This window comes from Chiloscyllium plagiosum, unplaced genomic scaffold, assembly GCF_037043375.1.
Source record: "Chiloscyllium plagiosum isolate Xiang-an unplaced genomic scaffold, Cpla_swu_hap1 HiC_scaffold_21, whole genome shotgun sequence".
NCBI classification, from domain to species: domain Eukaryota; kingdom Metazoa; phylum Chordata; class Chondrichthyes; order Orectolobiformes; family Hemiscylliidae; genus Chiloscyllium; species Chiloscyllium plagiosum.
The window spans coordinates 34568677-34591291 of record NW_028270159.1 but is presented as its reverse complement, the minus strand read 5'-3'; the positions used below and the strand labels follow the sequence as shown (position 1 = coordinate 34591291).

The following is a 22615-nucleotide window of genomic DNA, read 5'->3' as shown; positions in this document are numbered from 1 at the left end:
GGCTGGGTGAGTACGGCAGTACTGGTTAACACAAAATGGCTTTAAATCAATTGAGGAGAAAGAAATACAGAAAGAAATGTGCCCTAGGACAAAAAGAGAATGAAAGTTGGCATTTTGTTGGAACTGCATAACCCATTTTTCTTGTCATTTGCATGATTATTAATGCATCATTTACAATCATGTGAAGTGTAAATCATTCCCATCTCTCCAGGGTATCATGCCAACATGAGGGACCTGATATCACCGTTATTAATTTGCAAAGAAATATCTATAAATGCATTGCAAGAGCCATTCATTTTGACATATGAGGGCAGACATTAAGATTGTATTTGGATTTGGATCATAAGTTCTTGTAAACTTAATGCAAGTTGCACAAATAAAGTATGGACAGAACAAAAACTAAGACTGGAAAACTTCCAAATGCCACTGAAGGAAGATATTGCTTTTATCTGTTAATCATAGGAAAAGCTGAGCTGAATGATCAAATGCAATGGTCAGGGAAATTAGGAAGTCTCAGAATGATGTGCATTTTCAGATCACTCTGGTAAAGAGGGATCGAAGGAAGATAGCATGAGTATGTACTATTTTAATCCAAGTTTAATGTGCAAATGCCATATCTAATGAATCTGTTTAACATGAAAGACAGAGGGCAGAATGTGCTCAGCTCCTAAACAGAAGGTCGTGAGCAAGAAGCTTCCCACCATCAAGAGCAAAATATCCAAACTTCCAACAAAGTGTTGATGGTCAAGAAGTGATTCTCACTAGAAGGCAGTGGGAAGCCTCATTATTAATTCATTGTACCTCACTGATATCTAGTTTCCTGTTTTCTCTCCTGCTGGATAGAATACAGACAGTGCCAATTCTCAAACATGGATGTCAGAGCAGTAAGAAGAAACAAAAATTGCTGGAGCAACTCAGTAGGCCTGGAAGCATCTGTGGAGCGAAAGCAGAGTGAACGTTTCTAAGACCAGTGCCAGACCTACTGAGTTGCTCCAGCAGTTAGTTTCTGTTTTTGGTTTTGTTTCAGGTTTTCACCATTGTAGTTCCTGGTTTTAGTCAGAGCTGTAACTGACAACTCCAGCACTGGACTTCCAGCAGGCTTCAACATCTCAGGGCACGTTCCATGCACGCACCCACTGTCCAATGGGACCTCCAGGTTCCTATCGACAAAGCGGGTACCAATTATCCTCTGTCCAACACGTCCTGGTCAATTAAAATGAATTGTGCTGGGCAGCTGTGGACTGCTAGCACCTGACTGGGTGCACAGCTCGGCTTTAAAGATGGCTCTCTACCAGGAATCCTGGGAGGTCCCAGCAGCAGCCAGTACTTCTGCGTGTAACAAAGTGGAGAATATGACGAGCAGACTGCCATGGAGATGTGGCGCATAGGTAATGAGACAAGTTTCGGAAGGAAGCATGAGAAAACTCATTAAGCTTTCTTTATACTCCGAGATCATGGAAGGTGTTATATAATGCCAATAGATTTCTTTTGGATAAAACTTAAGTCATTCCATCTCAAACTTAAATTCTTCATAGCGGGTATTATCCTTCATCAACTATTGACTCATGAATGTTTTAAATGATGGCAATCATTTGGAAAATGCTCTTTTCTCAAAACTATGGTGATAACAATAAGCTTTGTGTTTTAAGTCAGTGAATTTCTAATCCCTAACGGATGTTCCATATTGTCTCGAAGTTCTACACTGTTTTAACCCATTGAGTGTAGTCAGTATGCCTTTCCTTTCTGTTTTTGAATCAGTGAGGGTGTCTCTTTTGTGAAACTACTGTGAGATCAATTGACAGAACATTAAGACTGCTGGACTTTTAACTTAGTTTTTTTTAGTTTAAATCAAGAAGGAATTTGTTATTAATTATTCCTTTATTTCTTTTTTTTACTTATTCTACGAAGGTAATGCTTAATTAAGGTAATTTCTCTTACTAATTTATACCTACCCTTTTTGTACCCAGGTACCTTTGAACTTAAGATGGTGCCATGTGTGGCAACACCATACACTTTTTTACTCAACTCCTGTACTTGAGTACACATGACAATTAAATCTAAATCTAAAAATCTAAAATATCTAAAAATTATGTTTGGTGCATCCGCCTACAGACAACTTTTGTATCAGTGGGTCATTACCTTTCCTTTAACCATGAGGACATTAATGCTTCTACTGCAAAGTCAGCGAGAGAAAAGTTATATTTTACATATTACTCCAATTATATTGTCAACATAATTTCCATCCAAGTACAAGTAGTTTTACTGAATCTTCCTCAATCATATTGTGGAGTATTCTGGACTGTCTGGCTAGACATCAAAACATGTTGAAAAAGAAAATGCGTTGGCTGGGCAGTGATTCAATTGAGAGGCAGGATGAATTGGAAGTCCATTGAATGAATATTAAAAAGCCATTTTGGTGTAATAGCCTCAATGAATCAGATAAATAGTGTGATTTTGAAAATCTAAAATTAAAATTGTTGCTAATAAGTTAGTTTTAGAAGATTCAATTTTTTAAAAAAATGAAAGTTGAGGGGAAAGCTTTTACAGAGAATAATTGCAGGCTTTACTGAAACACACAAATGCAAAATCACAAATGCAAGTCAACAATTCGAGAAATTTTTTTTAAGAAAATATACACAAGCCACTTTTTATACAATTTCTGAAGTAGAAAGATATTAAAACTGACTTTCTGGGTTCGTTATACATTTCTTGATATTAATGGAATAAAAGTAAAAATTCAACATAATGTCACCTGTACCTTCAGTCACTTTGAAATTGACAAAAGATTTAAGATGTGATGAATCACATTTGCCCATACAAAGAAGTGCTGTCTAAACAACAAAGAACAATACAGCATGGGGACAGGCCCTTCAGCCCTCCAAGCCTGCACTGACACATTTTGCTCTTCCATCCTAAAAGTGTCTTCACTTACAGGATCTGTAGCACTCCATTCCCTACCTATTCATGTATTCATCCAGGTGCTTCTTGAATGTTGCTCTTGATTTTGCTTCCACCACCTCCTCTGGCAGTGGGTCTCAGGCACACATCACCCTTTGTGTGAAAGATTTGGCTCATCTCTTTCAAATATCCTGCCACCTCCCTCCACCTCACCACACCTTGAATCTATGTCCCCTAGCAATTGACCCCTTCACCCTATAATCTTCAGTGCTTTTCAACAAGATTCTAGTTTAATATTTTGATTCAAATAATTAATCTTTGGTGGTGGTGCAAACTGGGCAATTTTGAATCAGATACCCTTAATATACTACACTTGATATTTAATTCTGTTTGCAATGACAGAATTGAAACAGGATTAAACTTTACCTGTTGACATTGCATGTTATATCAATGCCTTCATCATTTATTGACACCCTTATATGATTCAATGTTTGTTAGGTCATGAATATCAGCAATGACCCTTCCAAATAATGGATTCAATTTAAGTACATGATTAAAAATGTCACGATTGCCTCATATCAAAAAACTCAAGTCATTTTTGCACAAAGATGGAATGTGGCATAAAGTAAAATATTATGCAAACTAAGTAACTTTGAAATATTTCAAATGATCTTCTGAAAACATTCTACAAAAGGGTTAAAACTGTTTTTTCTTTAAGTTCTATTAATCATACTTGTGGCATTTTGTTCTCCTCTAGACATTTTAAACTGAGGAGACAGCAGAACATACCATTGGAGAGTAAACAGATTTTTCTGGTTTCTAGCAGATCAGCTTTCACTTAAACAGCAACTTCAGAGATCTGATTTGATCACTCTTTGTGATACAAGGTGACCAGGCCATGTTGAGTCTGTACACAGGCATCAGTTTTCAAATCTATATTCCACAGCAGCAGATGTCAATGGCTACTCCACCCACACAGGATAAGTAAAGCTGGCTCCTGCATGAGTCAAAAGCAGAGAAGTAACGGCCAATTCCAGACCCATTCACTCTGCTATGTACTGTCAATTCAGAACCATATTGCTTGGTTCTTTTAGGGAACATCATCATGCAACAAACTGTCAACTTGAAAATTAAGAAAATTCAAGTGTTATATTTTAACTTTTGACAATATCACCCTGCCATCTCAAACTCAAAAATGTTTTGCGGCCAGAATACAAGACAAGCAATTATAATTAAATAGCTTGTCTTATAATTTGCAAAATACAATTGGATGTCAAAAGAAGACATGAGAGATCTATATTCTCTGGTAAAAGAAAACAAACCATTAAAAATTTGCAAATTTGGAAAAGAGTTCTCATAAATTTATCTTGTCAGAAGTTTTGAGATTTTGATTATTGCCATTTCTATTATTCAGTTACCATCACTAGTTGCTAATTACTATATAATTATCATTTTCGTATTACTGACCCAAGTTGACTGCAGTATATATTATTGTTTTCTAATGGAAAGTTATGTTTTTACTTGGAATAAAGATTTTCAGTGTGGCTGAATTGAAGAACTTTCGGAACATTTCCTGATGTGATTCTCACAATTCCTCCTTTCAGAATTATACATTGTCTCATTATAAGCATAGAAACACAAGTACATTCTGAGTTGGAAAAAGGAAGTTCCAATTCATTTTTTTTCAGAATCCTGGTCGAAATTTTCATCCCTTCACTAACTTTAATGAAAAATATATACATCTATTGATATTCATCTAAAGCTATATGCTTGCTCAAAATTCAAGAGACTGATAAATAAAACTAGTAAGTATAAGTAATGCAATATAGGAGAAAACTTGAATTTAGCAATTTTAACCTTATTGCAGAAAGCCATGCTTTTAAACTTACATTAAGTTTGTCAATGGAGAACAATGTGCCTTGAATAACTGATCAAAGTTGGATGTGTTGTGACCTGCAAGTTACAGCAATAGATCCTAACAAAGTTAACATGCAGCTGGTGCTTTAGCCTGCGTCAACTGAAGGGAGTAATTTATAAACATCAGGAAGTTCATGTAGTGAGCACTGCTAGGCCATTGTAGTATGAACAAAGGGAGAAAGATCAGTGAAGATGTCAGTAATAAGATTTACATTAATGATTGCAGATTGCAGCTGGTATTGTAGAAGCTTAATTTTATTGACAAATTCAAATGATTGCTTCACTTGGTTTGCACATTTTTCCCTAACTCCATGTTTTAGTCTCCCCTACTTAAATGCTTGCCAACTGATATCACTAAACCAAAAGTGTTGTGACTTAATTATTTACAAATATATAAGCATGGGTTCCTGGCAGTGATTAAAAGCCACATTTCCAGGCCCTAATCTGCTTCATAAACTTCACCAGATTATTAGACCTACTTAGGCAACCTAATATCCTTTGGATATCCAAACTCTTGGATACGTGGAAGTTGCAAGTATTTTTAATCAACCTGTTCACACCTATTATGACACATTTTGGAACTTGAGCCCAGAACTTCGGCCCAGAGGTACGGATGCTATCTTGCATGTGACAACAGCACTTAAAGTGGAAAGGTACAAGCTGACTTTTATAAGACAGCCTGTGTAATTTTCCTTTACTCATTTATTCATGGGATGTGGATGTTGCTAGCTAGGCTAGTATTTATTGTCCATCTCTAATTGTCCGTTGCCATGGGTTTCTCAGCCAATGGATGCCAGACCAGGGAAAGATGGTCAATTTCCTTCCATAAAGTGCATTCATGTACCAGATGGCCTTTTACAACAATGGTTGCCCGTTAACTAGCTTTTTAATTCCACATTTTTACTCAATTCAAATATCACTGTGTGATTCGGACCAATGCCCTCAGAACATGAGCCTGAGCTTCTGGATTACTAGCATGATGACATTCTCTCTGTGTCACTGCCTCCTGAATGACATTCATCAATTGCCTTGCCATATTATAATGCTGACCAAGAAGCCCAACGTTTCATTAGGTCAGACATCCACTGCAGCAAGAATAAAATGTTTAACTTCATTGAAAATATAGAATTATATTTATTTACTTAGGTCATATAAAAAAAGGAATATGCACACTTCACTATTAACAGTATGAAACTCCTTGAATCAATCAAATTAGCTTCATAAACTATCTTCCCTTTCATTCAACAAGCTCAATGCTTACATCCACAATGCTGTGTAGAAGTGTAGCCAATATCAAAGCCAGGGTGTGTTGAACTTTCCTTCAATAAGTTTGGCAAACCAATTGTAATAATTTCAATTTCAGTTTCAGTCCTCTGACCTTCAGCCTACCAACCTCAGAACCTAGATGCCAACCATTAGATGTTCTAAGTAATCCCTGAGGAAACATGCTCCAAAGGGAATAACTTCTACTCTAGGCCTTCCACTCTATTACAGGCCATCGTATTTGATGAAACTTGAACACTGCCACTGTTACTGCTCCCTAACTCTTCACCTCTATATTTACTTAAAACCAGTTACATCTCAAACTGACCCATTTCTGATAAGAGCTCGTTGACTTGAATGTTATTTTTCTCCAGTTGCTGCCAGATCTGTGGAGCATTCCCAATATTTTCTGTTTCATTCCGTCACTGCTTTCTTCGACCATTGCAACATAATCTGCATTCACTCCTACACTCTCAGCCTCTGCTGCCGCCTCCCTATTTTCCACCTTTAACAACTTCAGGCATAACAAGTTGACCATCTCACTTGCAAACTGCAAAACTTACATATTGCTGCTCCCCACATATTGAACAAAAGCTTGCACTTTTACTGAGTAACTCACATACTAGTTGCAAAGAGAGCCAAGCTGACCCACCAGTGTAAGGCTTGCCATTCCTTCCTCTAACTGCGGAGTTGAAAGGGCAGGGGTAAGCCTTTCTCTGAAATTAAATCCCTGGGAGGCTAAAGTCCTGTTCAGTGAGAGCAGCTGGTAGACCATAGACTGGCAGCTCTTGCACCTGGCGATGCCAAGGAGAAGGCTGAAGCAGTTGTCGGAAGGACCATTAAGATTGTGAAGACCAAGGTGTCAGCTAAACTTCTTTATTGAGGGAATGTGGGGAGATCACAAAGAGTGCACTCAGGGAATTGAAAGAGTGGGGTGGAGGGGGGAAGCTGACTCAAAACAATCCCTCATGCCCTATGTCCAGCCCCTCAATCAGTTCATTGGGACATCCTCGAATAGTTCCTATCCTCTCCTGCTCCTCACCAATTGGCCTGCAATGGTTTATGAGCCAGGAAAGGTAATGTTTATCCATCCCATCTCATACAGAGATAACTGAGCCGATGGGGTTGGGGAGGCAGACCGGTCCTTAAGTAATCATTAATTGTTCCCTTGACAGCCTCAGTTGGCAGTGGAAGGCCCCAGTTCCACCTTCCTGCCCAGAACTTAATTCGGATGGAAGAGGGAAGGTGATGGGTTCAGGAATACCATCACCTTGCTTAATTCAGTCACATTCCCACCTCCAGCCTGCACCTCTAGGATTTAAAGATTCCTCTCAATGGCCTGTATTGTTATTGATGGTCTTCTTGCTCAGCTCCAACACTTTCTTATTCCAGAAAGCTGACTTCAAGATTTGTGTTTAAATTCTTTAACAATTTTGGCTGCTATTAATTAGTGATGAATTATTTTAGAATCATTGGAGGAAAGTAAGTGAAACCTCCAACAATTAAATCCTGCATTGAAACATATCTCCATTGATACAGGAAAAGAAAATGAAACTATTCCAGTGCAAAAAGGAATTGTTATCAGTTAAATGCCTAACTTAGATAACCAACAAGAAAATGATATCAAAGGCATATGCTATTTTTAAAGCCTCTCAAAATTTTCATCTTTTATATCAATGGATCATCTGCTGAGCTGGATCCATTTTCAACTTTGAAATCCAGCCTAGCATTCAATACCTGTCATTTTCAAGACAAAATCTTAAAGCTACCGTGCTTGAAAATAACAGAGCAAAACAATGTCCTCTTTCCATTTTAAAATGAAATTCAGAGAAAAGTAGGCACAGTTCCTTTTACAACTTTCAAAAGTTGTAAAAAGTTGTACCAAGCTGTCAGTTTAAATCACGGGGGAAGAAAAAAATTACAACAGAGGCTGACAGCACTTTGTCTTTTATATTTTCAATGCATGGCGACAATTGGGACAGTGCTGTAACACAGCAAAACAATTACACAGTGCTGGCAATTCACAGATAGACTTACTTTTGGAGGTTAGGCTTAATCTGAATCATTACTCTTTTGGAGGGCTGGTGCAGACATAATGGGCCAAATGGCCTCCTTGTGCATTGCAACAATTCTGTGATTTGTAAGGAGCATTCTAACATTTCAAAATCAAGCACTGTAACAGAATAACAATTGCCCTACTAGGTCATGTTTTGTTGTATGCTTGGAAATGTATGTTGTAATTAAAACATTTTGACGCAATCCTTCCAGTGCATATTCAATGATCTCAGTTCTACTACCAATGCAATATTGCCCGCAGCAGGATGATATGGCCTGTCCACTCACCTCCAGCAATCTTGATATCGAGGGCTGTTCTAATCAATGCCATCAGTGTAGATGTGAAATGCACAGAGCCATCTTCAGCAATTGGCATGTTCATTCTTACAAGCCGCTGTGAGCAAATAGCAATAAGGACATGGGGGAATTAGTGCGTTTTCTGCACTGAATATAGCTAACAGACAATGCGTGTGATAAGCTGCACTTTAACAATGTTACCTCTTCATCTGCTGATGCAACACGTGTCAAATCTGAACCAACCTTCTCTTTAAAAGAGTGCTAGGAAAGTAATACGAGATTGCCTTTCTATTTTGTACAATGGAAATATAGAAAACGTATTGTTTTGGTAACTGATTTGGTTTGGTCTTCAACTTTATCTTTTTGTGGCCTCAGTAGGATTGCTCATAATCATTGCACATCTTGTATCTAATCTTTCAATTGCCTGAATTGGACAAATGGAAATACGACTTAAAAACACTTCAAGCAACAAATCAGTAGCCAATATCTTCTGAGGGCAGAAGAATTAACTAATAAAGCACTTGAAAGAAGACAGGTTCACAATTTTGGCAAACCCAGCAAGAGCTTGCAATGCTATGACACCAGCTTGAATCAGCAAACCATGAGTTAACTGAGCATCTTTAGTCTTAATACAACACAATGCAACAAACAACTTACTGAAATAGAGTCAGTGTGAATCCATTCGAGAGCAAGAGAAGTGAGCGACAGAGAGAGAGAGAGAAATGCATAGCAATGAGCAGACAGATGGAGAGTTCCCCAATAGAGCTGAAACAGGCGCAGACTTGCATGCAATTTAAAAGACGAGCAATTTAGTACATGCTAGAATGCGATGGCACATGAACTGTACAGGGATTTGTTCTGCTGTTCTGAAGAGACTTTTGAAGACCTGACAGAATGATATACAATTGCGGAAGGAAAAGAGAACAAACTTTAGATTTACAATTGAATTTTAAAATAATAAAAAAAAGCAGATTTTGAGTTTTTGCCAGACAATAAGATTTAAAGAAAGTTCTTTTTGCGAATAGTAAGAGGACAGAGAAGTTAATAAAGAGAAAGATCTTTGTAACAATGTAATACTCAGTACAAATTGTTAAAGATGGAATATTGTCACTGTATATAGTACAGGCTAGATACAATCACAATGTTCCACCACACATCTACAAGTTCTAAACTAAACATGTGCTGTTATACTTAGTAGCTGTTATGACTGCAAATAAATTACTGGACTTACAAACAATTGAATGCCAATGGTAATGAGTGAATATGTAATGCACAATTATCAAGAAAGATCTTTATGGTTGATTTATCTAAAATTTTTGTTCTTTTGTTGCTTCACTTATGGAGAAAATAAAAGCAATAAGTCTCTCTTTTTGTGCCTGTCTCTAATTACATTTCAATTTCTGTAATTCTATGATCTTATAAAGATTATTTGCCTCCACTCTTTGTATTTTACTGTTTCTCGGTGTCATTCTTATGCACTATTTAATTCATTCCACAACTAATTCCCTTTCACAGGTTTTGCTAAAACTGTGTTTCAGAAATCAATGTGTTGATGTGGTATTGATTTTTTTAAAAAACAAATAAGCAAAACAGATTGTTACATTAATTTTAAATGGCTGTGTGACTTCACAAAATCAAAGGAGATGCAAAGAAAGAACAGTTGAGGTGAGACATGAAACAAGAACGGCTTGTGACAGGACATTTTTGGATACCAGACACAAAAATTAACACACAGACAAATCATCTGCACAACCCTATTTGTATTGTTCAATTTAACGTATATAAAAGAAACATGTGATTTGGTATTTATGTTAGAAAGCTCTGGATCACTGCTCTCCACTCTTCTGTTGGAAGCCATTATGGTTGTTATGGAGAAGGTGCTCCTATTGTTGTTAGCCTCATTGTGTGAACAAATTTCTGTGATTTGAAATATTTTCCTATAGCTGCAAGATACTGCAAATGCAGCGTAATTTATTTGCGTTCATTAAAAAGACAGCAATTCAAAGTGGTATGCAAGATCAGCAACAGAATTTGACATGGAAAAATCCCTCCACTTAATTAAGTATTTGTTTATTGTTGAAATTCAACAGAAATTAAAATAAAATCCTATTTAGGTTTCTATAAAATGTAATTGAACACTTTATGAAATATCATTCTTAATTGACTAAACAAAAATGTTTTAATTTCACAAAACACAGACAGACAAAAAATATGACTGACAATTTGACTTCTGAATGGAAAATAGAAAAATATGAACAACAGTTACATAAATATAACAGCACGCACAGGAAAACACAGATTTGGATTTGACACGCAAAAGTTGTTTTGTGTGTGCTTGGTTCATATGCTACCTTGTAGGCGACTCTTGCAGGACATTTCTTTCCCAGGCCTAAGGGTGGACACATGTGTCTCAGCATCTCATACATGTCATTGTAAGTGATGCGCCCACTTTGGAAAAGAAGTGAAGCAAAAGCGAAGACAAAAACACAAAACAGAAAAGGGAACAAAAACAAAAAAAGAAAAAGAAACACAGAAATCCAGGTTAATTAGATTCCAAATGGAAATGTAAGATTTTCCAGTGCAAATACAGGCTTTGCATTGGAATGTGTCTTCTCGCAATGAAATCTAGACTCCCTAATCCCTGTTTCAATAAGGAATGATTGACAGCTTAGCACATGATAAAAGGGATGTGTAAACAATGGCTTCCTGTTGGAGAACATACTTCAAGTCAGCATGCCAAGAAATCTCTAGCAAACTCATAAAAGCTAAAACATTGGACTGAATGGAGGAGATGGTCAAGTCAATCATTCCTACTCAGATGCAGGCAGTCAAGTTTGTTTTTTGGATATTCTGCTTATCAGTTTAAATTCAAACCTTATAGGCCAACCTATGTGGGCAGTTCTTTCCTAAGCCAAGAGGTGGTGAGATAATACGCAACAATTTGTACATATCCTTATAATGAATCCGGTAACTGGAAAAAGAATTTCACAAGTTAGAAAATGAGCATTAGAATTGAGTTTATATGAAACAAGACTTATCAGTGAATTGATTGGTTCACACAAACTAAAGGGACAACACAGTACATGCAGAAATAATTGATTTTGGAACACAAAAAGAAAATATTTCCAAGTGGGACATTAAGAAATAAATACCTATTAAACAAAAGCTACTTCCTCATTAGGCTGCTCTTGCACAGGTAAGTATATATTTTGAAATAATTTATTTAAGTCATAACCTGAGAATTTTAAATGGTCTCATTCATGTTTTAGGGCTAGAGTCTTTTTTTTCCAAATGGTTTACACAAACATGCAGGAGTTACAGTTCTTAAACTTAAAATAAAAGCATGCAACATTTGTATTACTGCATGGGTGGCAACTCCAGCTCTATACAATTTGTAAGCTTTTTTCTGAGAGAAGCTGTGAATAGTACCAACCCCTGAAAAGTCTTTCATTTGCCAGACATCAAACAAATTGGAACTGAAGTATTTATCTGGACACTTCACTCCATGGTAATTTTTTTTCATAGAAAAAAAAACTTTATGAAGTAATTATTGATTGAAAACCCCAGACAGTTCATGAGGAAAGCTATACATACACTTGATCCTTAAGAAAATAATGAGAAATGACTATGATGAAAACAACATTCACAATGACAATGCAAATATTTTAAATGTGAAATCTAGACAGCATTGGTTTAACATTAAACATATTCAATATTAAATCAAAATGGGCACACAATAGTTACAATTGAGTTTCATCACAGTCCAAAATATTAGTCCAGGGTTACATGAACTGATTGATAGTTAGTTAACAATAAATGAGAAAAACAAAATGAAAAATCACAAACTTCCAGCTTGAATTAATGAATGAATTAGTCAATTTTGACATTGTTAACTTTTGAAAAGAACATTCTATGCTGTATTTTTAAATTTCAATTTTCAATTAATTGGGCTTGTTATTCTTGAATAAATCCTTCACATATATTGCTATCTGCTTTTATAATTATACACCAAATGTAGATTTTATCTTTAGTAGTTCCACCATTTTGTTTGCCTTGTCCAAGTTATCTGCAAAATGGAGAGTTAGGAAGTGACAGGTCATCCTCACATTCAGTGTGAATATTAACTCCTATAAGTACATGTGACCCCCTCATATATTTCACATCATTTTTACATCCTACTCTTTTCCATTTGTCAGCACTTGGCCCATATCGCTCTAAACCCTTCCTATTCATGTACCCATCCAGTTGCCTTTTAAATGTTGTAATTATACCAGCTTCCACCATTTCCTCTGACAGATCATTCCATACTTGCACCACGCTTTGTGTGAAAAAGTTGCCCCTTAAGTCCTTTTTATATCTTTCTCCTCTCACCCTAAACCTATGCCCTCCAGCTCTGAACTCCCCCACCCCAGGGAAAAGACCTGGTCTATTTACCATATCCATACATCTTATGATTTTATAAACCTCTATAAAGTCACCCCTCAGCCCTTTCAGGCTCTTCCTGTAGCTCAAACCCTCCAACCCTGGCAACATCCATGTAAATCTTTTCTGAACCCTTTCAAGTTTCATAACATCCTTCCAATAGGATGGAGACCAGAATTGCACGCAATATTCCAAAAGTGGCCTAACCAATGTCCTGTACAGCCACAACATGACCTCCCAACTCCTGTACTCAATACTCTGACCAATAAAGGAAAGCAAACCAAACACTATCTTCACTATCCTATCTACCTGGCACTCCAGAATTTAAAAAATCAAAATCAAAATTTAAAATAGGCACAGATATCTAAGTATTTTCATGAGACACTTGAATGATATTTTAATCAGACAGGCTTTGTCAATGTGTTTAGAGAAAACATTTACATTGGAGGCAATTGCTAGCAAGGACAATCTAGCAAAAGTTATATCTTTGCTTGTTTATATGTTGGGAGACTGATGATTTAACAGGACTGTCACATTCAGAGTTACAACTGGAAGACAGTGTGAGCTCATTTCACCATTTACCATCCATTTGTAATCAAAGTCAAGATGTGTCAGTATAGTTCCTTTCTTTGGCCAATGCTCTTATTTTCAAATGCAATGACTGCTCCTCGGATGCTGCCGGAACTGTTGTGCTTTTCCAGCACCACACTAATCTAGACTCTGGTTTCCAGCATCTGCAGTCATTGTTTTTACTTAGAATCACAACTTAATCAGTCACAGCTTATGGTACTCAGATTTTGCTGTTTTTGCTCTAAGCTATACAGAGTAAGGGTGTGTTGTATTGGATGCAAGGATGTGAAACAGCAGTGATCATACACATCCCATATCCACACACATTGGCATACGACATGTAGCCACCTAACCGCATCATATCTCTTATCCGTGGACAGTACATTCTGCATTTCAATGCTTCACTTTGGCGTGCCCTTACCCTACTCATTACAATTCTGCTACAAATACACTTTGCACTTTGGGCCAAGCACCGATCTCATGGATTCAACAGGATGCATTTCAGGGCTGCTCACTTGCTCTCTATGCACTCACTACTCTTGCACCTACTATGATGTTAACAGCATCTCTGTCTTGCCTTGCTTTACTCCTTCAGATGTACTTTGAAGGCTCACAGTTTTGTCTGTCCTGCCTTGCTGTCAGTTGGGCAGCTTGGCCTGGTTGGCAATACTCATCAGTCAAGGGAGGTGGTCATGTTGCTTATGACTCACTGCTCTGTCAATCTCAATTTTTTTTATATTTCAAAAATATACTTTATTCATAAAATAATTTGATGGTCTGTACAGTTGGTCATGCCATACATATGTAAACATGTACATACAGAGATCAGAATTTATCATTTTTATACAGGTCTGTACATTTTTCAATCATATGCCCATATGATTAGCTGAGGCGTCAGCAGAGCCCAAATGACTGCATGGGCCCCCTGTTCTTCGTTAGGCAGGCAGACTTTACACAGTGGTCTTTCCCCACCGCGCCTTGGCGGCAGCTGCCCCAAGCTCCAGCGCGTCCCTCAACACGTAGTCCTGGACCATGGAATGTGCCAGTCTGCAACACTCAGTCGGGGTCAACTCCTTCAGCTGGAAGATCAGCAGGTTTCGGACCTCCCAGAGAGCGTCCTTCACCGAGTTGATGATCCTCCAGGCACAGTTGATGTTCGTCTCGGTGTGCATCCCGGGGAACAGACCGTACAGCACGGAGTCCCGCGTCACGGCGCTGCTCGGGACGAACCTCGACAAACACCACTGCATTCCTCTCCAGACTTCCTCTGCAAAGGCACATTCCAGAAGGAGATGTGTGACAGTCTCGCTCCCCCCGCAGCCGCTTCGAGGGCAGTGTGCGGTGCGGCTGAGAGTCCGGGCGTGCATAAAGGATCTCACAGGCGGAGCCCTTCTCACCACCAGCCAAGCCATGTCTTGGTGCTTGTTGGAAAGTTCTGGCAATGAGGCATTCTGCCAAATGGCTTTGACAGTCTGCTCAGGGAACCGCTCGATAGGATCCGCCCTCTCCTTTTCCCGAAGGGTCTCAAGGACACTACGTGCTGACCACTTCCTAATGGATTTGTGGTCAAAGGTGTTTTTCTTCATAAATTTCTCCATGAAGGACAGGTGATACGGAACGGTCCAACTACTCGGAGCGTTCCGCAGCAGCGAGGCCAGGCCCATCCTTCGCAACACCGGTGACAGGTAGAACCTCAGTACGTAGTGACACTTGGTGTTTGCGTACCGGGGATCCACGCACAGCTTGATGCAGCCACACACAAAGGTGGCCATCAGGGTGAGGGTGGCATTGGGTGTATTTTTTCCCCTGTTGCCCAGATCTTTATACAGTGAGTCCCTTCGGACCCGGTCCAACTGGATGATGGCCCGGGTGACTGCAGCGGCACAGGTTCTGGGAATAGGCCAGACCTGTGCCACGTATAATAGCAATGACAGTGTCTCACACCTGATGACCAGGTTTTTTCCCGCGATGGAGAGCGACTGTAGCTTCCATCTCAATAGAGCACGTGCCAGCAACTTATGCAACAAACACACTGCTTGGACCTCAACTGAAAAGCTAAGTGTCATTAAGTCGAAGATTGTAGTCCTCAGTCAAGTCAAGGGGACTGCACCAGCCTGATCTTGGTAAAGTCAGGAAAGGACATGTCTGTTATCAGTCCGGGGTTTGGGCGTGGTCAATCATCCACTGGAATAGCTGTCAGGCTCACTATCACTACAGTCCAGGGAATGAGAAATGAGATTCAAGGATTGTCAGTTGTGGAGCTGCACAGAGAGCATTCAGGATTCTGGTCAGTCATCAGTTAGGGCTGTCCATCTACCAGGGTCAGTGCTGGTGATGAGTGGAAAGGAAGTCAAGGTGAGTTATCATGGGGGTATTTTTCCTGGAGCATCGGAGGCTGAGAGATGACGTTAGAAATTTATAAAATCATGAGGGACATGGATAGGATGAATAGTCAAGCTTTTTTCCCTATAATAGGGTAGTTCAAAATTAGAGGGCAAAGGTTTAAGGTGAGAGGGGCAAGATATAAAAAAGACTTTTCACACAGAGAGTGGTGCGTGTATGGACCAAACTGCCAGAGGAAGAGGTGGAGGCTGGTACAATTACAACACTCAAAAGGCTTGGTGCACAAGTAGGGAGGGTTCAAAGGGTTATGGGCCAAATGCTGGCAAATGGTACTAGATTAATTTAAGATATCTGGTCAGCATGGACAAGTTCAAGCTCCTACAGGACAGATGGAGGAAATGGAGGAGGAGCAAACCAAGGAGGCAGAGGAGTGGATTCCTGTAAAAACCAGGAAGAGGAAACCTCGCCAGGCTCCCCAAAGCCACCCAGCAAAGCGGGAAACGACACCTGCATGAGGAGATTACAGGCAGTTCTTCCGACGGTGAGGACGGGCATAAGGACGGTCGTCACCAGAGGAAGAGACAGAGCGCCGTGGGGAGGAAGGAGGGCAGCACCACCCAAACAGGAAACAACGAACCCTCTTAGGGGGCTGGTAAAGACCACCTCCTACCGGTGAGAACCAGGTGGTACCCACCGCCCCACAGCTCCAGGTAACTGGGAACAGCAATCCTCAGACAGCCCCTCTGTCAGACAGAGAACGGGACTGTGCAAACCCTGGTCCCGACCCAAAGACACCAGAGCAGGGAAATGCCTGCTGCGTGGAGCCGGACAGCTACCTCAGCCCTGCGAGTGTCCAGCAGTTCGTGTTCACCACAGGAATGCAGATAGCTACCCCAGAGAGGCTGGACCAGCAGCAAAGGGACACTGGTAACCTCATAAACTGTTCAAGTGGGGATAAAAATTGCCAGTGTTAATGTGTGTAACATTAAATCTGCTACACGATGTGTTTAAAAATTGGCCTTCCTAGCCAACGTTAAAGCCGATGTCCTGTTTCTGCAGGAGTGTGGGATACCACACCTCAGCAGCTACAGGAGATGGTCAAGCTCATGAGCCCATGGGCCGTCAGTTTGGACGGAGGGCAACGATAGCTGCGCCTCTGGCCTGGGTATCCTGTTGTGAGGAGGCAACTTCACCATCTCCGAGGTTAAGGAGGTGGTGGGCGGGCACCTCCTCGTCGCTGACATCATGTACAGGAATGCTCCCCTGAGACTGATTAATGTGTACGCCCCAGTGGGTAAGAGTGAATGGTTGGCTGTCCTGCAGCAGCTCCCACTGTTACTGGCTACGGCCAGACCGGTCATTCTGGAGACTTCAACAGTACCATTGATGCAGATGGATGATCCGGCGGGGAGGACAGTAAACTGGACACCACGTCCAGAGCCCTGATGGAAATGGTCAAAGATACCAAGCTGCACGACGTCTTCACCACCCCTGCAGACGGAGCGCTGCATAGATACACCTGGTCACGGACAGACGGGTCTATCCGCTCAAGGATAGATTACCTGTTTGTGTCCCGAACGCTCTTGGTCAGATCCACCGACGTCAAGCCGGTGTTCTTCTCTGACCACTGCCTCCTGCTGGCCGACTGTCACCTACAGGATGAGCAGTGAACTGGTAAGGGAACATGGAAGCTCAACACAAAGCTGTTGACCCTGGGAAACATTGAGGAGCTCAAGAGGGACTATGCAGGTTGGAGAACCGTGAAACCCCTCTGAGTCCCCAGCGGACTGGTGGGAAACAGTAAAAGGGAACATCAAGAGGTTCTTCGTCCTCAAAGGTGTTCAGGAGGCGAGAGAGAGGCGGGGAAAACTGTCCCAACTCCAGGAAAGTATGCAGAACCTGTTCCTTATGCAGACAATGGGGATCGATGTCACGGAGGACCTCAAGGAGGTGAAGGGCCAGCAAGCCTCGCTCTTTGCCTCGGAGGCCTGCAAGATAATCTTCCGGTCCAGGGTCCGCTCCGTGGAGCAGGACAAGATGTGCTCACGTTTCTTCTTCCAGAAGGTGCACGAAGAGAGCTCTGTGCTCAGCAGCCTGAAGGAAGAAGATGGCTCAATAAAGTCATCTCAGGCTGACGTCATGAGGATCAGCAAATCCTTCTATGCCAGTCTGTATGACTCAAAGCCAACCGACAGCGCGGCCTCCCAGTCGTTCCTGCCCTCTATCACGGAGGTCCTAGATGACAGAACACGAGAGAGGCTGGACCAGCCGCTATCTCTGGACGGCTGACCAAGACCCTTGAGTCCTTCAATAAGAATAAAACTCCCGAAGCGATGGCTTACCAGTCAAGCTGTATTCTGCTCTGTGGGACTTGATTGGCCAGGACCTGCTGGAGGTGAATGTCAGTATGCTTCTGGCAGGTACCATGAGTGAATCCATGAGGAAAGGCATCATCACCCTCATCTACAAGCGGACGGGGGAGAGGGAGGAAATCATAAATTGGAGACCAATCTCACTATTAAATGAAGATTACAAAATCTTGGCAAAGGTCATCGCCAACCAGGTCGGCTCTGCTCTGGGATCAGTGATCCACCTGATCAAACCTGTGCTGTGCCGGGCAGGAAGATCACTGAGAGTCTCGCACCCCTCAGGGATACAATCACATACGTGCAGGACAGAGGGTTGGACAGCTGCCTGATCAACCTGGAACAGGAGAAAGCCTTTGACAGGATATCACACAGGTATATGAGAGATGTTCTCTCCAAAATGGGCTTTGGGGAGGGAATCTGCAATTGGATCAGACTGCTCTACACCAACATTGTCAGTGCAGTCTCAATCAATGGGTGGGAATCAGATAGCTTCCCAGTCAGATCTGGAGTCAGGCAGGGCTGCCCCCTCTCTCCTGCCTTGTTTGTGTGCTGCATAGAGCCATTTGCCGAGTCCATCAGGAAGGATGCGAGCCTGAGAGGGGTGACTATTCCTGGCAGCGGGGGCCTGCAGGTTAAGGCCTTCCTGTACATGGAAGATGTCGCCGTTTTCTGCTCGGATCCGCTGTCCGTGCACAGACTCATGTGCATATGTGACCAGTTCGAACGGGCCTCAGGGGCCAAGGTCAACCAAGGCAAGAGCGAGGCCATGCTCTTCAGGAACTGGGCCGACCAATCCTCGATCCACTTCACCGTCAGGACTGACCACCTGAAGGTTCTGGGCATTTGGTAGGGGGGGTGCTGGGGCGTGCACCAAGCCTTGGGGGAAGCGTATCAAGAAAGTGAGGAGCTACGGTCGCTCTCCATCATGGGTAAAAACCTAGTCATCAGGTGTGAGGCACTGTCAGTGTTGTTATATGTGGCACAGGTCTGGTCTATTCCCAGGACCTGTGCCACCGCAGTCACCCGGGCCATCTAACAGTTTATATGGAGATCAAAGATGGCCAGGGTCCAAAGGGACTCGATGTACAAAGCTCTGGGCAACGGGGGAAGAAACACCAAATGCCACCCTCACCCTGATGGCCACCTTTGTGTGTGGCTGCACCAAGCTGTGCATGGATCCCCGGTACGCAAACACCAAGTGTCACTACGTACTGAGGTTCTACCTGTCACCGGTGTTGTGAAGGATGGGCCTGGCCTCGCTGCCGCGGAACGGTCCAAGTGGTTGGACCGTTCCGTATCACTTGTCCTTCATAGAGAAATTTATGAAGAAAAACACCTTTGACCACAAGTCCATCAGGAAGTGGTCAGCACGTAGTGTCCTTCGGGAAAAGGAGAGGGCGGATCCTGTCGAGCGGTTCCCTGAGCAGACTGTCAAAGTCATTTGGCAGAATGCTTCATCGCCAGAACTTTCCAACAAACACCAAGACATGGATTGGCTGGTGGTGAGAAGGGCTCTGCCTGTGAGATCCTTTATGCACGCCCAGACTCTCTGCCGCACCGCACACTGCCCTCGAAGTGGCTGCGGGGGGGGGGGGGGGGAACGAGACTGTTACACACCTCCTTCTGGAATGTGCCTATGCAGAAGAAGTCTGGAGAGGAATGCAGTGGTGTTTGTCGAGGTTGTCCCGAACAGCGCCGTGACATGGGACTCCGTGCTCTACGGTCTGTTCCCCGGGACGCACACCGAAACGAACATCAACTGTGCCTGGAGGATCATTAACTCAGTGAACGGTGCTCTTTGGTCTGTCCGAAACCTGTTGATCTTCCAGCTGAAGGAGCTGATCCTGACTGAGTGTTGCAGACTGGCACATTCCAAGATCCAGGACTACGCATTGAGGGACACGCTGAAGCTTGGGGCAGTTGCTGCCAAGGCGCGGTGGGGAAAGACCACTGTGTAACGTCTGCCTGCCTAAGAACAGGGGCCTACGCAGTAAGTGGGCTCTGCTGAAGCCTCAGCTAAATATATGGAGAGTCAATGTACAGACCTGTATATATGAATGATTACTCTATCTCTGTATGTAAAGAAATGGTATGTATGGCATGACCAATTGTACAGATCATCAAAATATTTTACGGTGGCTCAGTGGTTAGCATTGCTGCCTCACAGCGCCAGGGACCCGGGTACAATTCAAGTCCTGGGCGACTGTCTGTGTGGAGTTTGCACATTCTCCTTGTGTCTGCGTGGGTTTTCTCTGGGTGCTCCGGTTTCCTCCCACAGTCCAAAGATGTGCAGGTTAAGTGGATTGGCCATGATAAGTTGCCCATAGTGTTAGGTGCATTAGCCAGTGGGAAATGGGTCTGGGTGGGTTACTCTTCGGAGGGTCAGTGTGGACCTGTTGGGCCAAAGGGCCTGTTTCCACACTGTAGGGAATCTAATCAAAATAAAGTATATTTTTGAAATAAAAAAAAGTCAGCATGGACGAGTTGGACCAAAGGGTCTGTTTTCATACTGTACATCCCTATGAGAGGCAGTTAGATTGTGGTTTTAATTTGGCTAAGGCAACTCTTTTTTAAAAATATATCAAAATGGTTTGGAACATTGACCTAGGTACATTATTTCCTAGGAAGTCTGTGATTCAGTTAAGTGCCAGCAGGATGCCTGATTTTAAATAATCAAGCATTTATACTGCCGGGTTCACCACAGACAGAGAAGACAGACCAGAGGCCAATATTTGTTTTTTTCAGTTCAGAAGAGAAGCTACCTCCCAGCAGAACAATCAAGCTATCAGTGCAGGAGAACAGTCAGCCCAACAAAAAGGGTTTCATCTGTGAAGTCTACAGGTTGTGAGAGCTTGTATTGAAATTTTAAAGTTTCAAGAATGTTTGAAACTAAAAAGGGGTGCAAGGCCATTATCACTGGAAAGAAGACCAAAAACTGTCTCAGCAGTGCAAGAAAGAGAACTGGCAAGAGTCAGTTATGTAAGGAAAGAGTCAATTAAGTTTTGAGATCAAAGTGACATTTGTCTGGGACTGTGTATCTTTAAAAGGATGCTGTTGAAAAGCACATTGAAACTTTGAAGTGTTGGTTATGTTGGGATCATTCAGAACTTTCAGATATAAGGCTTTGTTTTTTTGTGTAATAGACTGGTATTTTTTTCTTAAGGAACATTTGCAGCCTTGATTAAATATATTCATTGATTAGCCATCTCATGGTAATCAATTGCAAAAATTTAAAATTATGATCTATCAAGCCAGATTTCAATCTGGACTCCTACTAGGACAGTATTACTGTCAGCTGGTATTGCGTCTGGTCCAGTGTGGTTGAGGAGGAAAGGGATATCATGCTGGGTACAGTATGAACTAACAGGAGTGAGGGATGGGTTGGGGGGTATAAGGGGTCTGGTCAAAGTATAGTCGGGGTGTGACATGTCTGTTTAATAGTTACTCAGGAGTTAGATTATGTAGGTTATCATTAACAACTTTTACACAATGAGTATTTTACTTACTTTGATCTGAACCATCCAAAGTCTCTGATTTAACTGGAGACTTTCGAAGGATTCCAGGTGGAGTGGAAAAATAGGGATTCTGTAGGACCCCATGTGATACCCCTTTCTATGCTAGAGCAAGAAGTGGCTGGGCAGCAGAAAACCCAAGCCACTAACTGTTTCTCCCTCCAACAGAGATTCTGTCTAACATGCTGAGTATTTTTGTCACAATTTTCCAGCTTTTCCTAAGACTAATTCTGCCCTTGGATAGCATTTAAAACTTCTGATCATGTCCCTTCATCATGCATCAGACAACTTAAGTTTAATTAATATTGCTGACATGATTATCTAGAGTCTCAGGTGACTCCCAGCATTAATTACATTCTTCCCCAACAGTTTCTCCAAAGGCTAGCAGTTCTTGCAAATAGAATATAACAAAGGTATGCTAAATTATCACCAGATATCCACAAAATGTAAGAACATGCAGCAAAACAAATTCATGCCTGAATCAGTCACAACAAAGCTTCGTTGGCCTTTGATTGTCAATAAATCACATGGGCATGTCTTAAAACACAGACTGTTTCAATGTTTTGAAGGTTTTATTTGACTTTGACCCAATCAGTTAGCTTCAGGCAGGTCTCCCTTTATGGAGCACTTTGGAACTCTCTCCTTCATTTATCTTAAGGCTTCTGTCAGATGTATTGTGCCCAGAAGGCTTACCATACAAATCTTGGGTCATTAGCATAATGATTTCTAAATTATATTTGCTATGACAGTTCCCAAACCGGTTCCCATGCAAGATCGGAATATCCTACTTTGCCTTCAATTTCAATGTGAGACCATGTCAGACCATGAAATACCATTGTGGGCAGAATAGTGGCTCAGTGGTTAGCACTGCTACCTCACAGCACCAGAAACCAGGGTTTGATTCCAGCCTTGGGTGACTGTCTGTGTGGAGTTTGCACATTCTCCTTGTCTGCGTGGGTTTCCTCCAGG

At 41.6% G+C, this 22615-nt stretch overlaps 1 protein-coding gene across 7 annotated transcripts in view; it reads right to left on the bottom strand.

The window, feature by feature from the left end:
* The window catches only part of cacna1ba (calcium voltage-gated channel subunit alpha1 Ba), a 598950-nt gene that overhangs the window by 31115 nt on the left and 545220 nt on the right, over positions 1-22615 (bottom strand). For 5 of the 7 annotated variants that reach the window (XM_087998493.1, XM_087998495.1, XM_087998496.1 and 2 more), the window contains 2 exons: positions 10782-10878; positions 8422-8527 (listed from right to left, as the gene is read on the bottom strand). In XM_087998493.1, coding sequence (XP_087854619.1) covers positions 8422-8527; positions 10782-10878 — 203 coding nt within the window. Of the gene's footprint in view, positions 1-8421; positions 8528-10781; positions 10879-11304; positions 11402-22615 lie in introns of all 7 variants that reach the window. The other 2 variants (XM_087998499.1, XM_087998494.1) reach the window with 1 other exon arrangement.